At 54.0% G+C, this 13,365-nt stretch overlaps 6 protein-coding genes across 6 annotated transcripts; 2 read left to right on the top strand and 4 right to left on the bottom strand.

The window, feature by feature from the left end:
- Positions 1–241: 241 nt before the first annotated feature.
- Positions 242–739, bottom strand: KRP23_13363 (uncharacterized protein; the record flags this gene model as incomplete). Its single annotated transcript, XM_067884062.1, has 1 exon — positions 242–739. One exon carries the CDS (start codon positions 737–739, stop codon positions 242–244), a length of 498 nt encoding a protein of 165 aa, XP_067738682.1.
- Positions 740–2,466: 1,727 nt separating this feature from the next.
- On the bottom strand, positions 2,467–2,985 carry KRP23_13362 (uncharacterized protein; the record flags this gene model as incomplete). The annotated part of the gene is made up of 1 exon (XM_067884061.1): positions 2,467–2,985. One exon carries the CDS (start codon positions 2,983–2,985, stop codon positions 2,467–2,469), a length of 519 nt encoding a protein of 172 aa, XP_067738681.1.
- A 1,009-nt stretch (positions 2,986–3,994) lies between these two features.
- On the bottom strand, positions 3,995–4,898 carry KRP23_13361 (uncharacterized protein; the record flags this gene model as incomplete). The annotated part of the gene is made up of 3 exons (XM_067884060.1): positions 3,995–4,235; positions 4,569–4,658; positions 4,735–4,898. The coding sequence occupies 3 exons, from the start codon at positions 4,896–4,898 to the stop codon at positions 3,995–3,997; spliced, it is 495 nt and encodes a 164-aa protein (XP_067738680.1).
- A 1,953-nt stretch (positions 4,899–6,851) lies between these two features.
- On the top strand, positions 6,852–7,755 carry KRP23_13360 (uncharacterized protein; the record flags this gene model as incomplete). Its single annotated transcript, XM_067884059.1, has 3 exons — positions 6,852–7,015; positions 7,092–7,181; positions 7,515–7,755. 3 exons carry the CDS (start codon positions 6,852–6,854, stop codon positions 7,753–7,755), a joined length of 495 nt encoding a protein of 164 aa, XP_067738679.1.
- Positions 7,756–8,517: 762 nt separating this feature from the next.
- KRP23_13359 (uncharacterized protein) lies at positions 8,518–11,943 on the bottom strand (the record flags this gene model as incomplete). Its single annotated transcript, XM_067884058.1, has 6 exons — positions 8,518–8,900; positions 8,976–9,042; positions 9,118–9,210; positions 9,286–10,665; positions 10,736–10,879; positions 10,942–11,943. The coding sequence occupies 6 exons, from the start codon at positions 11,941–11,943 to the stop codon at positions 8,518–8,520; spliced, it is 3,069 nt and encodes a 1,022-aa protein (XP_067738678.1).
- Positions 11,944–12,118: 175 nt separating this feature from the next.
- Positions 12,119–13,223, top strand: KRP23_13358 (DnaJ-like protein subfamily B member 11; the record flags this gene model as incomplete). The annotated part of the gene is made up of 4 exons (XM_067884057.1): positions 12,119–12,595; positions 12,658–12,802; positions 12,872–13,003; positions 13,063–13,223. The coding sequence occupies 4 exons, from the start codon at positions 12,119–12,121 to the stop codon at positions 13,221–13,223; spliced, it is 915 nt and encodes a 304-aa protein (XP_067738677.1).
- Between the last annotated feature and the right edge of the window lie 142 nt (positions 13,224–13,365).

The following is a 13,365-nucleotide window of genomic DNA, read 5'->3' as shown; positions in this document are numbered from 1 at the left end:
CTCTATGCAAGTTACTTCGCCAGGTGGCTGCCATTCGTCGACAACTTGTTGATACGAAGATGTTACATGATGACTAAAGAGAAAGAGACTCGCGACCAGCTGGCGAAGTAACCTGCGCGAATGACGTCGATAAATCAAGCGATGTAAAGTCTCGAGTGCTAGCGCAAGTCCATTCTACGTAGTACAAAACGAAGAGCGTGCATTCCACGGTACTGGTGCTAATAAATATGTACGAAGGCCCTTACAGCAACTTGGTGTTGCGCTCAGCGAGTCGTTGTCTCACCAGCTCGAAGACGCCATTGCGGCCGAAAATGCAGCAAATCTGGGAGCTCTTCTTGTGCAGCGCTTGTCTCTCCTGCTGCAGCGCGGTGAACCGAGTCGTCAGTTGCTGGAGCTGCTGCTCGTGGCACGTGCGAGCGCCTCTCAGCACCTTGAGCATGTTCTCCTCTTCGTCGCGCTCCTCGCCCATATTCATCAGGGCCGACGCCGTATCCACCACAGCGGGCACGTTGCCAACCTCGAGCTCGCACACGAACTCGTCGATGGCCTCGATGCGGTCGCAGCAGTCGGCGATGTCGTCGGTGTAGGTTTCCACCTCCTCGTGGTCGTCCTTAAGCGCCAGTGCCAAGTCATCCAGCTCGACGTCGATCTCGTGCACGCGCGCCACCGCGGCCTTGAGCTCCAGTACCAGCGCTAAGTTGGTCACCGTTGCCAGTGGACGACTCATGTTCTGGTCCATTTGCTTCGCGTAGGGAAGAAGAATGCCTTGTCTTGCTCGAGGAAAATCGGAGACTGAGACCAGCGGCACGTCTCGCGACGACGGACCTGTCAGCTGTGCCGCTGGTCTCCCCCTGCTGACAGCAACGCGCTGAACCTACGATTGACATGTCGTCAACCAACAGCTCCACATAGATATGCCGTTGGACGTCTGTTTTGCTTGAACGGTGAGCGCGACTCGTTTGGATGGCCGCGACTTGATGGCGCGAGAATCCCCAAAGCTTAGCTAAGCAGAAGTGTCTTCAAATCGTATGCGAAGGTGGCCACAGTCCTTGCGCACGGGTACATGTGTAGTGGGGAAATTGGCGCAGAGTCTAGGCCCCTTCGTCCACATTTCTCTTCCTGCAAGCCTGTCTCTATCTGCAGGCACGATACATGTATTGTCGTTTATGGTCCGCGTTCGGTCTGGACTCGCGAAGCAGCGAAAACCGAGACGTGGTGAGTTGGACTCGATGCTTGACACAACCAGCTCGACCCTCAAGCGCAGTGCACACGGTCTTGAATTGACCAGTAACATGGTCTAGAACTGCTTTCATGCGCCACTATTCTACATTTCTAATACATGTAGCGTGCGATCTCGCCTTCCTTGCGCTATTGGGATTTGTCCTTTTGTGGCGCTGAGTGCCCTGGATCCGAGCCTATCGCAAAACAAAAGTGTCTTTGTGTACATGTCATGAACAGCATCCTGTGCGCTTCAAGTTGAAGCCTTCAACGTTTGCAGGTCAAGGAGCAGACCGGCGCATCTAAACCCGAGAAATGCCATCCACCGAAATGGATGAAAACAGCAACTCGCTGGCAAGATCGTTATTCAAACCAGTAACAAGTTTGATCGCGTACACTATAATAGGAAGACTTTGCCAAAAGGCAGTGGGGCATGCACTTCGTAATAGCAAAATTTCATTCGTATTATCTGCGCTCAGTCCGATCACGACCCACGGTACTGTCTGATGTGATAGCTGGAGTAAACGCTCAGCATTCCCACGCGCTGCACCACTTTGCAATCCAACGCAGCTCGTAAAATAAACGCATGAACAGACGGAATACCAGCATCGACTCCACGCTCGTTGTCGACCGGGACATCGAGCAGATTCGTGTGGAAAAGCCGAAACAGTGGATTCATCTCCAGCAAGCAAGCGAGCCAACTCCTTCAGCTTGCCGATACAAGTACACGTGGAAACTTGCATGAAGTTCGTGCTCTGGAGTGCGACTACACTTCAAGCAAAGAGAGTCCACAACTGTCCCCAGAGCTCGGTGGGCGCTCCCAACTGTTGAAAACCTGTTGCATACTGTACGACTTGTCCTGCATCCAACAGTGATTTGTCCTCGTGCAGTATCCTTCAAATCCATCACTTCAACTCCCGACAGACACGCATGCAAAACTTTCGCTAATTTGTGGAGGCCACTTCTCTGTTTGCGCAGTTATCTGCGCCGTCTCGCCCGACGCCAACAGTACGGTCGGACACATTATATGTTATGCTCTTCCATGACATGCCTCGCGGAGCAGTTTGATCATTCTTAACGTGCTTTAGCCTATCCGATGCTGGTCGCGTTTGGAGAAACACGAAATGCACGACTTTGGAAGTTTTTGTTGTCATTGCGCAAAAATAAACGATTTTCCAACGAGAAGTTTATCTAAATGCCTATTCTGACGATGTCATGTTACATGTACATGCACACAGCGACCACTTGTTACGTCGATTTGGGTTTGAGCTCAGCGACCTTGGCGAGCCTCCGCCGCACCACCTCGAAAACGCCATTACGACGGAAGATCGAGCAGATTTCGATGCACGTCTTGTGCAGCGCGACACGTTCCTTCTTGAGAGTGACGCACTGCCCATGCAGCGTTTGGAACTGCTGTTCGTGCCACCCGCGGGCCTCTTCGTACTGCGTGATTGCATTTTCCTCCTCTTCACGCTCTTCCGCCATATCTGCCAACGCCAACGCAACATCAGGAATGGTTGGGACTTCACTGGCATTGAGTGCACGCACGAACTCGTTGATATCTTTCATGCGATCATGGCACTCGTCGATTTCTTTGGTGAACGACTCAATCTCCTTTTGGTCTTCGTCGAGTGCTAGTTCCAACTCGTTCAGCTCCATCTCAAGGTTGTGCAAGCGTGCCACGGTGGCCTTGAGCACGTTCACTAGTGCGCAGTTAGACAGGTTGACGAGGCGGCGACTGGTCTGCTTGTCTGTGGCCACCTTCATTTCGACTGCGGTGCCTTGCTGAGTCCGTAGGATATTTGGAAGTGAAGTCGCGTGAGCCCTTGCTTCCGTGGTAGATCAGTGGCCACACGAGGTCCCTGAGCGGCGACTGACTGGTAGACAAGTGCTGTTGGATTAGTCGTTTTTGATCTGCTGTTCCCGGCACAGCATGCTTCGAGGGGCATGTGCTTTGGGTTCACTTTCTCCTATTTTTCGTGCAGATTTTTAGTTGACCTCGTAGGATTTGCCTGCGTAGAAGCGCTTCTTTCATCGATCACAGCAACGGCCGATCGCGTTACCGACGCCCACTATCGGATACTGGGTACTAACATCTTTATCAACATCGCTCGCTACCAGCACCAACAATTTGAGGTCATATTTACCAAAAAGCTTGTCCGCAGCGTTCGAGCGACTCGCCTCATTTGTGCACGTGCCATCCTGATGTTATCAGACGAACTTGGCTGTTGAAGAACGCAATTGCTCAGAGTATTTGTCGGGTCCAAGCTACAAATGAGCACATTTCGACGACATCTTGCCAGATACTGAAGCCTTCATATTCTGGCAAGATGTCGTTCAGTCAGAAGGAATCAAATTGTACTATTATACCAGTGGCGCTTGAAAATATAATTCTTGAGTTCCTTTTCTGTTTCGGCCGGTCAAAGGAGCTGCTTCAATATCTATCGGGCAGTACTGTGCAATGCACAACGTGCATGGACCTTGGTTGGAGGAGAAGCCACCGCCACTTCTGTCCATTTCGCTGCACGAATCGAGTCTATGTTGCCAGCTCTGGATATAGCTCGCTAGACCGTGCCTAGACATTGCGCTCCCACGAAGATGTAGGGAAACCCGCAGATGTGTAAGCACTTGCACAGGCTCGTGAATGAAAGGGAGACAGATCCCAGCTAACCACGACCCCGGTACTTTGCAAGATTTTGTTCTGGATTGAAATTTCCAGATTGAATAAAAAAAGTAATATGAAGCACCTAGACGTTCATTGCCCAGACTACTGATGCTATCTCTGCCCCTCAGGAAGACAGGGCTCCGCTATCGTGATACTGCAGACATCCAACTTCTCCTTGACGATGGAGATCGGAAGGGGTGTGGACAGTTCCATGATCGAGTAGCTGAACGGGAGCTCGTCTTTCGGAGACTGGCAAGACCCCACAGGGACGACAAGACTTCCAGCTCCGGTGCGAGATGGGTGGAACACACCGTACAGCGCCACCTGAACGAGTCCGAGCGCGGCGTTGACGCTCGATGGCACGATCAGAAACAAGTCGAACACGAGGATGCCGTAGACCACCCACAGCAAGTTGTTGATAGTCCCCGCGAGGATCATCGCGAACGGCAGCGAGGCTGAAGACCGCGTTTGTAGCACAGTCCGGATGGCAGCGAGAGGCGACGCGTACAGCGCGAGGCTGGAAGCGACCGCGATGATACCGACGACCAACGTCATGGTTTGCTGTGACTGCTGGAACAGCCCGCCCTTGCCCAGTACGACGTACAGCGTTACCGCCGCATTGCAGAGTAGCGCGATGGTGCACGTTCTGATGACGGCTCTGCGGTCCGTTGCCCATCGGACGTACACTGCGAGGAAGACGACGCTGAGCGCGTCGCCGATAGCATAGGTCGTGAGTACGGGGAACTCGTTGTCCGTGACGTAGCCGTACAGCATCCTGGAAAAGGGAGAAAGCGAACGGGTTAGTTGCGGTCATCACTCGGTAGCTTCCACTCGTTGGGCGTTCGTCGTACCAGATGTGGTTGCAGACCCAGAGCGTTGCGAACGGCAGAATGGACGCGTTGCCGACGTCGCGGTGTCGGTGCATCCGGTACACGGCCGATGAAGGACTGGCACACATGTACAGCGCCGACAGCGTCGTGACCACGCGCATGACGTCGACGAAGGAAGTCCCCATGGATCTTGAGTGCGCGACGGCGGGCGTGGAGCCGGACGGCCTTTGCTGCGAGGATGCAGCGACTTGAATTGAAGCAGGTTGATTGGCAAGTGGCCATCGGAGAAGCCGCAGCGGTGCTGGTTCAAGTCATTCGCAGAAGGTGATGAGAGCAGCAACTCGTCTTGCGTGGCAGCCACCGTCCGGATCGAGAAACCTCTCCTCGCTCTCGCTCCGATGGCGCCACTCCTGGTTTTCACTGCTTGTCGACGGATCGCCCAGCTCGTTGTCGGCCCTCGCATGCAGCTGTCCATTCATCCGCACCGCTCCGCCCGCAAATGGACACCTCTCAGCTAATCCCAAGCGGGTCACCTCTCAGCTAATCCCGGGCCACCATGGGGCTCACCAAGAGAAGATTCACAGCAGAGACAGGCACGGCACGTTCAGGAGGATTGTAAACGAGCACGAAGCCAATCCAGTGGGCTCAGTGCCGGAGACCAGGTTCGACTGACGCCACGCCCCGAATATTCCGAACGACCACCAGTACGCGAGGGTCATGACGCTGCTGAAAGCCTGCGAGATTGGCATGACATTCACACCTGGGACTGGCCGGAATTATAATAAGACCGAATGCTCTCGAGTCCCCCTGAAGCGTGCAAGTGGCGCGTATGCAATGGCAGGTAACATGTGACGAGGCTGCATTTACCCGTATGCATTGCCCCTTTGCGACTGTCCGTCCGGAAACAATCTGACATGAAAAACGCCGCACAATTTTTTGCATGCGCGAGCACCGGACTGCTGCGGGGGGAAGTGGCGAACAACGTACTTGGCTTTGGAGAATTGTCACTCGAATCACTTTGCTTACCTCTCGGTTGAGCCTGTATAATAAAGCGAAACCTGGACAAATTTAACGAATTCAATCATTTTGTTAGTTTTTTATTATAAATTATAAATCAAATAAGCATCTTCACTACGATGTCAGGAGCGACCGCTGTGCAACTGAGAAGCACCGAACATTATATAAGCAGCGATTTGATCGTCTCGTGCAATCGACTGTAACCGCAAAAAAATAAAAAATAAAATGTCTAAGTAGCAAGTTAGGATCATTGGTTTCGCTTTACAGGCTCAACCGAGAGGTAAGCAAAGTGATTCGAGTGACAATCCTCCAAAGCCAAGTACGTTGTTCGCCACTTCCCCCCGCAGCAGTCCGGTGCTCGCGCATGCAAAAAATTGTGCGGCGTTTTTCATGTCAGATTGTTTCCGGACGGACAGTCGCAAAGGGGCAATGCATACGGGTAAATGCAGCCTCGTCACATGTTACCTGCCATTGCATACGCGCCACTTGCACGCTTCAGGGGGACTCGAGAGCATTCGGTCTTATTATAATTCCGGCCAGTCCCAGGTGTGAATGTCATGCCAATCTCGCAGGCTTTCAGCAGCGTCATGACCCTCGCGTACTGGTGGTCGTTCGGAATATTCGGGGCGTGGCGTCAGTCGAACCTGGTCTCCGGCACTGAGCCCACTGGATTGGCTTCGTGCTCGTTTACAATCCTCCTGAACGTGCCGTGCCTGTCTCTGCTGTGAATCTTCTCTTGGTGAGCCCCATGGTGGCCCGGGATTAGCTGAGAGGTGACCCGCTTGGGATTAGCTGAGAGGTGTCCATTTGCGGGCGGAGCGGTGCGGATGAATGGACAGCTGCATGCGAGGGCCGACAACGAGCTGGGCGATCCGTCGACAAGCAGTGAAAACCAGGAGTGGCGCCATCGGAGCGAGAGCGAGGAGAGGTTTCTCGATCCGGACGGTGGCTGCCACGCAAGACGAGTTGCTGCTCTCATCACCTTCTGCGAATGACTTGAACCAGCACCGCTGCGGCTTCTCCGATGGCCACTTGCCAATCAACCTGCTTCAATTCAAGTCGCTGCATCCTCGCAGCAAAGGCCGTCCGGCTCCACGCCCGCCGTCGCGCACTCAAGATCCATGGGGACTTCCTTCGTCGACGTCATGCGCGTGGTCACGACGCTGTCGGCGCTGTACATGTGTGCCAGTCCTTCATCGGCCGTGTACCGGATGCACCGACACCGCGACGTCGGCAACGCGTCCATTCTGCCGTTCGCAACGCTCTGGGTCTGCAACCACATCTGGTACGACGAACGCCCAACGAGTGGAAGCTACCGAGTGATGACCGCAACTAACCCGTTCGCTTTCTCCCTTTTCCAGGATGCTGTACGGCTACGTCACGGACAACGAGTTCCCCGTACTCACGACCTATGCTATCGGCGACGCGCTCAGCGTCGTCTTCCTCGCAGTGTACGTCCGATGGGCAACGGACCGCAGAGCCGTCATCAGAACGTGCACCATCGCGCTACTCTGCAATGCGGCGGTAACGCTGTACGTCGTACTGGGCAAGGGCGGGCTGTTCCAGCAGTCACAGCAAACCATGACGTTGGTCGTCGGTATCATCGCGGTCGCTTCCAGCCTCGCGCTGTACGCGTCGCCTCTCGCTGCCATCCGGACTGTGCTACAAACGCGGTCTTCAGTCTCGCTGCCGTTCGCGATGATCCTCGCGGGGACTATCAACAACTTGCTGTGGGTGGTCTACGGCATCCTCGTGTTCGACTTGTTTCTGATCGTGCCATCGAGCGTCAACGCCGCGCTCGGACTCGTTCAGGTGGCGCTGTACGGTGTGTTCCACCCATCTCGCACCGGAGCTGGAAGTCTTGTCGTCCCTGTGGGGTCTTGCCAGTCTCCGAAAGACGAGCTCCCGTTCAGCTACTCGATCATGGAACTGTCCACACCCCTTCCGATCTCCATCGTCAAGGAGAAGTTGGATGCCTGCAGTATCACGATAGCGGAGCCCTGTCTTCCTGAGGGGCAGAGATAGCATCAGTAGTCTAGGCAATGAACGTCTAGGCCCTCTTTTTACCCTGTCCCCAACACGCTTTCAAGAAATGTAGTATCTGGTGGCGCACTATTCCAAGAGTAATGAGTTCTCACTCCATTAAGCAACCTGTTGGAAGACGAAAGTTCGACGCACATGGAGCAGTCGTGATGGCATTTCTCTGAAAAAGCAACGCTGACCTTGAGTGGTACATGCTTTCCTGAAACCTTGGACATGTAGCACAGTCCTTCGATCTCGATATCATCATAAACCTTCAGTTTTTCACTCGCTTCCGACAGTGCACTGGAAACATGGTTGATAGAATCATTTCCACCATTGATCCGGCATGCTTGAAGTTCGGTCCTGGTACAAATTTCCCGGACAATTCTCGGCCATTGCGATCGTAGATATACAGAATCACACAATCCAGCTTGTTTCACTCGCTAGAACGAATCATCTCACCTAAACTTGAGACAAACATTGGACTTGTTCGCGGTTCTCCTTCTGCGCCAATGCGTGGGTGTTCTCAATGCGGTAGTGCTGTCCCGGTTCGACCTTGCTGTGGGGATTTACTTGGAACACCGTGAACTGGTCGACAGAATTCAGAGAAGAAGGAAGCATCTCACGGAAGACATTTGTCCACACGACCGACTCCGTCGAAAACGTCTTCTTCGTGCTCTCGCGTTGCATCGCATTCGACACCACAAATCGCTTCTTTCATTACGTGTTGAGGCGAAAGATGCAACCAGTGCCCCCCCCCAAGATTTATTCATATTCCTCATCGTCTTCCGGGTCAGCATTGTGAATGGACAGGCTCAAGAGCTCCATCAAGCGCTTCGTCCTCGGCAGGATTTCCTCCATCGTGGCTGCACCCAGCTCACGCTTTAGCTCCCGTACCAGAACGCTCATTTCCCGCACTTGCCGAACACCTACAAGGTTCGCCTCGGCATTGGCAGCAACGTTACCGCTTGGCTGTGATCGCCGCCTTTCTACGACAAAGTTGGGGGTGTTGCCGCCGTAAACATTCTCCTGGTTTGTGCCAGCGCCATCGTGTTTATCGGACTGCTGTGCGTGAGCGGGGTTGGAGGCATTATCCTGCAGTCGTTCACGAATAGCGTTCAAGCAGTGCACCAACGATGTATCTTTCTCTGAGCGGCATGACAGTTATTAAAGTCAGCGAAGACGCGTTCAAGAGCTTCCTCAATCCCTGACAAGGCACGCACCTAGATAAAGAAGGTCACGGACAGCGTGCAGGAAGTTCCTCATCTCATTTACGAACAAATAGGTTTCCTGTTCACGCAGCAGAGAGCAAGCAACCAGTTAGGGGCAAGGCAACCGCACCAACACCACAGCAACATATCTTACGTTGATTTTTGGAAGAACCCCCTCAATACTCTTGACCTGGAAGAGGTGTGAGAAGTGCCTCACAATCTGATTGATCAACACATTTGGACGACGCTGAAAGATACACACGACAAAGACCACAGAGTGAGACAAGGCAACCTGTACATTCACTTTCAGAGCCAGCCTTACCTCCACTTCCGCAGCAGCTTGAGTGTATATCTCCCGATGATGTATGACACTCTTCTCAAGCTCCACCAGCTCTGAGACGATATGAACAGCGCGAGACAAGGTGGTCGGGTGGCTGGGTGGACTCTCGGTCTCGTTACCATCTTCAGTATCGTTTAGGATGCCTGGCCCAACCGTCCGCTTGCAAAGCTCCGTGATAATCGATGCTTTGAACCCCTCCAAAGCATGCAATTTCCTTCGCTCCATCATCCACTGTTGCAACGTCGGAAGCACCTGCTCCAACTCGAACCTAGCGCTTCCTGCGTCTTTCGTCTCGGCATTGTCGTTCACATGCAGAAATACGAACCCACAGACATCACGGATGAATTTTTCCATGCGTGGGACTGCTGCGACGACACTGCACAGCTTATCGAGACTCGGGGCTATGAGGGTAATGTCTGTTAGGTGAAGCACGCGGCAAACATGTTTCACTACTTCCAGCGTCGTCTCGCGCGGAAGCGTGTTCAGCCGGTTGAGATGAAGTCGGTGATTCAAACGATCTCGCTCCACGAGCTCCTTCGTTCCCATGTACTTTCGCAACTCGTTCAGATCACTGGCCTCCTCCAATGCGAGCTTGTTCTCGGCCACCTGCCTCTCGAGCTGGTGAATGCGTCGCTGACTCAGACGGTAATCACGGATACTAGGACGGGACTCCGCCTCCAGAGTTAGGTTCGCATTTTCCTCTTTCAGCTCGCCGATCGTCTCGCGGGCCGCCAGCAGCTCTTGTTCAATCATCGCAACCTTCTTGATCATGACGGCCTCGCGATGACGCAGCTTGGCTGCGGCCACCTCTTGTTCGCGCCTGGCTGCTTCGAGTTGTTCCAGCATCATTTCATCTGAAGCGACAGATGACGACGCTGGACGGTATCGAAAGTGAGACTGGGATCCAGATGCACGCTCCGCACCGCCTTCGTCCAAACACTCGTCCCAAACTGGTGGCTCCGATCTCAGCGCTGCGCTACTCTGGCGTGCAATCAAGTTGTCCTTATCGCGAAGCTCACTGTTGAGCGCAGCCACTTGCGACTTCAAGTGGTCGGTTTCCTCTTGCATCTGCTCACGCTGCGCTTCATACACACCAATTGTTTCAAGAGCCTGGATGTCGCGTGGATTGGCACGGCGCGGGTCTCGGTCCTGCAGATTACGGAACGCTCGACGGTCTCGCGTCTTGTTCATGTTCTCCTTGTCCACTTGTTGCTGAAGCTTGGTCTGCATCCTCTCAACAATAACCTCTTTGGCTTTCACCCGGTGCTCGCTAACCTTCAGCTGCTGCTGAAGTCGAATACATGAGCTCTTCAGCTTTTTGGATAATAGCTCAGCACTTTCACTCTCGGTTTTCTGCAAAGCCTATAGACGTATACACACATGACGGCGTTAGAATACTGCCATGCTAGGCAACATCAGGATCAAATCTCACCTTCAAACGCTGAATTTCCGCTTTCGCCTTTTCCAAAGCTCGCTGCGTGTCCTCGTTCTTTTTCTCGTTAGTCTGAAGCTCCCCATCTCGCCTGCTCTGTAGTCTTGAGTTCCGTTTGGACGCTAGCACCAGGTCTTCGATTGTCTACACAAGGCATGCCAGTCAGCACCAACTATCCCAACTGCAGCAAGTGTAAGCTTTTCTACCTCATTCTTGCGCTCCAACTGCACACCAAAATCATGAATTGCACTGAAAAGCGAGTCCCGGTCCGGAAGCACTTCCCCTGACCCGACACGACGAAATCGAACTGCTGGAAGTCCGTTTTTCCGCAGCAAGTCATTCAGTCCGTTCCAATCCCCTTCCTCTTTCTCACTCACACCTTCAGAAACGTCATCGCGTCGCATTTCAACGCTGCTTTCGTCGTCATTGTCCTCTTTCTTCTCTTCGTGAAACGACTGGTGGTCACTTTCACTTGGGCATTCACTCCACCTGTTTCTCTCATCACCAGAACCGTGTGCCGACCGCGCCGTCTGGACGCTTCCGTCCCGCGACTCCTCTGACTCCACCTCGTCCCCTGTAAACAGCGCTCGCCGCGTTTTCGAGCTCCTCTCATTGTCACTCCCTGCACTGCTCCTGCCCCCTCCTCCCTCCCCCGAAGACGTACTCAACCGCCCACCCAACGACACACGGGGTACCCCCAGTGCATCGTTCAGCTCCTCATCCAAGACCCTCCCGGACGAAACCGAGGAAGAGGCCGCTGAGACCAGATCCCGTCGGTCCTTCTCCTGCTGGGGTGTCATCTGATACACCGAAGTTGCTCCGTCCACCTGCTGCAGCTGCAGCTCCAGCATGGACGAGGACGAGGCCACGCTGTGCAGCTCCCTGGGGGGCGTCACCGAGAGCTGCGAACCCCCGAAGAGCATGGACCTGTCCAGCGAGTCCTTCTCCTGCTCATCCTGTCGTCGCTCGCTCGTCCTGTCCCCACTGAATCGCTCGTCCTCGTCCCCCAGCAGCAGATCCTCGTCCTCCAGCAGAACGAAGCGCGGCGACGCGCTGGGGCTGCGCGTAGGAGGCGGTGCGCGCTCGTCAGCGTCGCTCAGCAGCAGCTCGTCCTCGTCCTCCGAGTCCAGACCCGCGCCCGGGTCCGAGATGCTCAGGCCGTTGTCCCGCAGGAACTGGTCCACGCTCGACAAGCTCTCGTCCTCCATTACTGCGGAATTCAAAACTGCTAGAGCTTGGCGCGGAAGCGCTTTGGGTTATTTTGTAGTAAAGCCAATGGTATCTCGTGAATCTTAATATCTCCCACCCACATAAAACCCAGTCACTGCTATAATGAATACAATCTGCGTTTCAGTTACGCTAGTCGCCCAGTCCTAAATTCCAATGCGGGCGGTGGCGTTCGTGCTCTTGGTGCTGCTGGCGGGGGCGCGCGGCTTCGGGGAGGACCCGTACAAGGTGCTGGGCGTGCAACGCTCGGCGTCCGAGACAGAGATCAAGCGTGCGTACCGGTCGCTGGCGCTCAAATGGCATCCGGACAAGAACCCAGGCAACCCGCAGGCGGAGCAGCAATTCATGCGCATTGGAGCGGCCTACGACCAGCTCAACAAGCCGGCGCCGGCAGCGGCGGAGCACGAGCGGAGACAGAGACAACAAAACTATTACAGGCAGCAGCAGCAGCAGCGCTACGGAGGCTATAACAATTATGGGAGGGGCTACGACTACAGCTACAGCCAGAGATTTGACCTGTCACACCTGTCGACGCCTTTCCTGCTTGTCGTTCTGTTCGCGGCTGTGGCGGGGCTAATGTCATTGGGCAATAAGACGACGGAGGATGAGGGTACGAGGCCCACGGAGCACAAGGTGGGGGAAATTAGTGAAAATGAGGGATTTTTGAGGTGGCTGATGCATTTTTGGGCTGTTAGGAGCCGCGTGAGAGCCCGTTGAAGCAGATTGCCAAGGTGTTTGCGCCGTCAATTTACGAGCTGAATCCGCTCTATTTGACGGCGAGAGGTCGACGCACGCTCGTGTTCTTTCCGGATGATACACGGCATGGTTGCAGTGTGAGAGGTTCGTGGATTCTGGGTGGATTCTGGGTGGTTGGAAGCTGAACTGAAGTTGGAATTGTGATACGAGCAGATCAGTTTGGTGTTGTGGAGAAGCTCGCGAGTGAGTTTCAAAGAGACCCGCTGACGTTTTGCTGGGTGGATATGAACACACAACCTGCTGACAAGCGCGCGCTGTGGCAAACGCAGTTCGGAAACGCAGCACGTACGTTACTGTTCTTGTAGCGGCTTTCTTCTGGCTGACATTGTTTGTGATGCTCTCAGCATTTGTTGTGGGACTCAGTTACAAGGGTAAAAAGATCTCGCTGCTTCCTCGTAACAGCAGCGAGAGTCGCCAAGATCTGGAGGACAGTGTCCGCAAGTGGCTTGTGCGCCTTGCAGGTGGCGAGGTGTCACAGGTTGAATCGACACCTGGTCTCTTTTGACAAGGTAGGCACATATGTAGAGCTCGGTAGACAGATATGGTGAGCCAGAGGGACCAGCAACATCGAACTCTTGTATTTTACCCACGGACCAGTAAACGCAATGAGCTCTTAGTGTGCTGGCTTGTTTTCTTCGTTGCTGTTT

The sequence above is a fragment of the Phytophthora ramorum genome (genome assembly GCF_020800215.1).
Source record: "Phytophthora ramorum isolate Pr-102 chromosome Unknown Phyram_PR-102_s0017, whole genome shotgun sequence".
Classification (NCBI taxonomy): domain Eukaryota; phylum Oomycota; class Peronosporomycetes; order Peronosporales; family Peronosporaceae; genus Phytophthora; species Phytophthora ramorum.
Note: the sequence above shows the minus strand (reverse complement) of the source record. Positions and strands in the feature narration are given on the sequence as shown.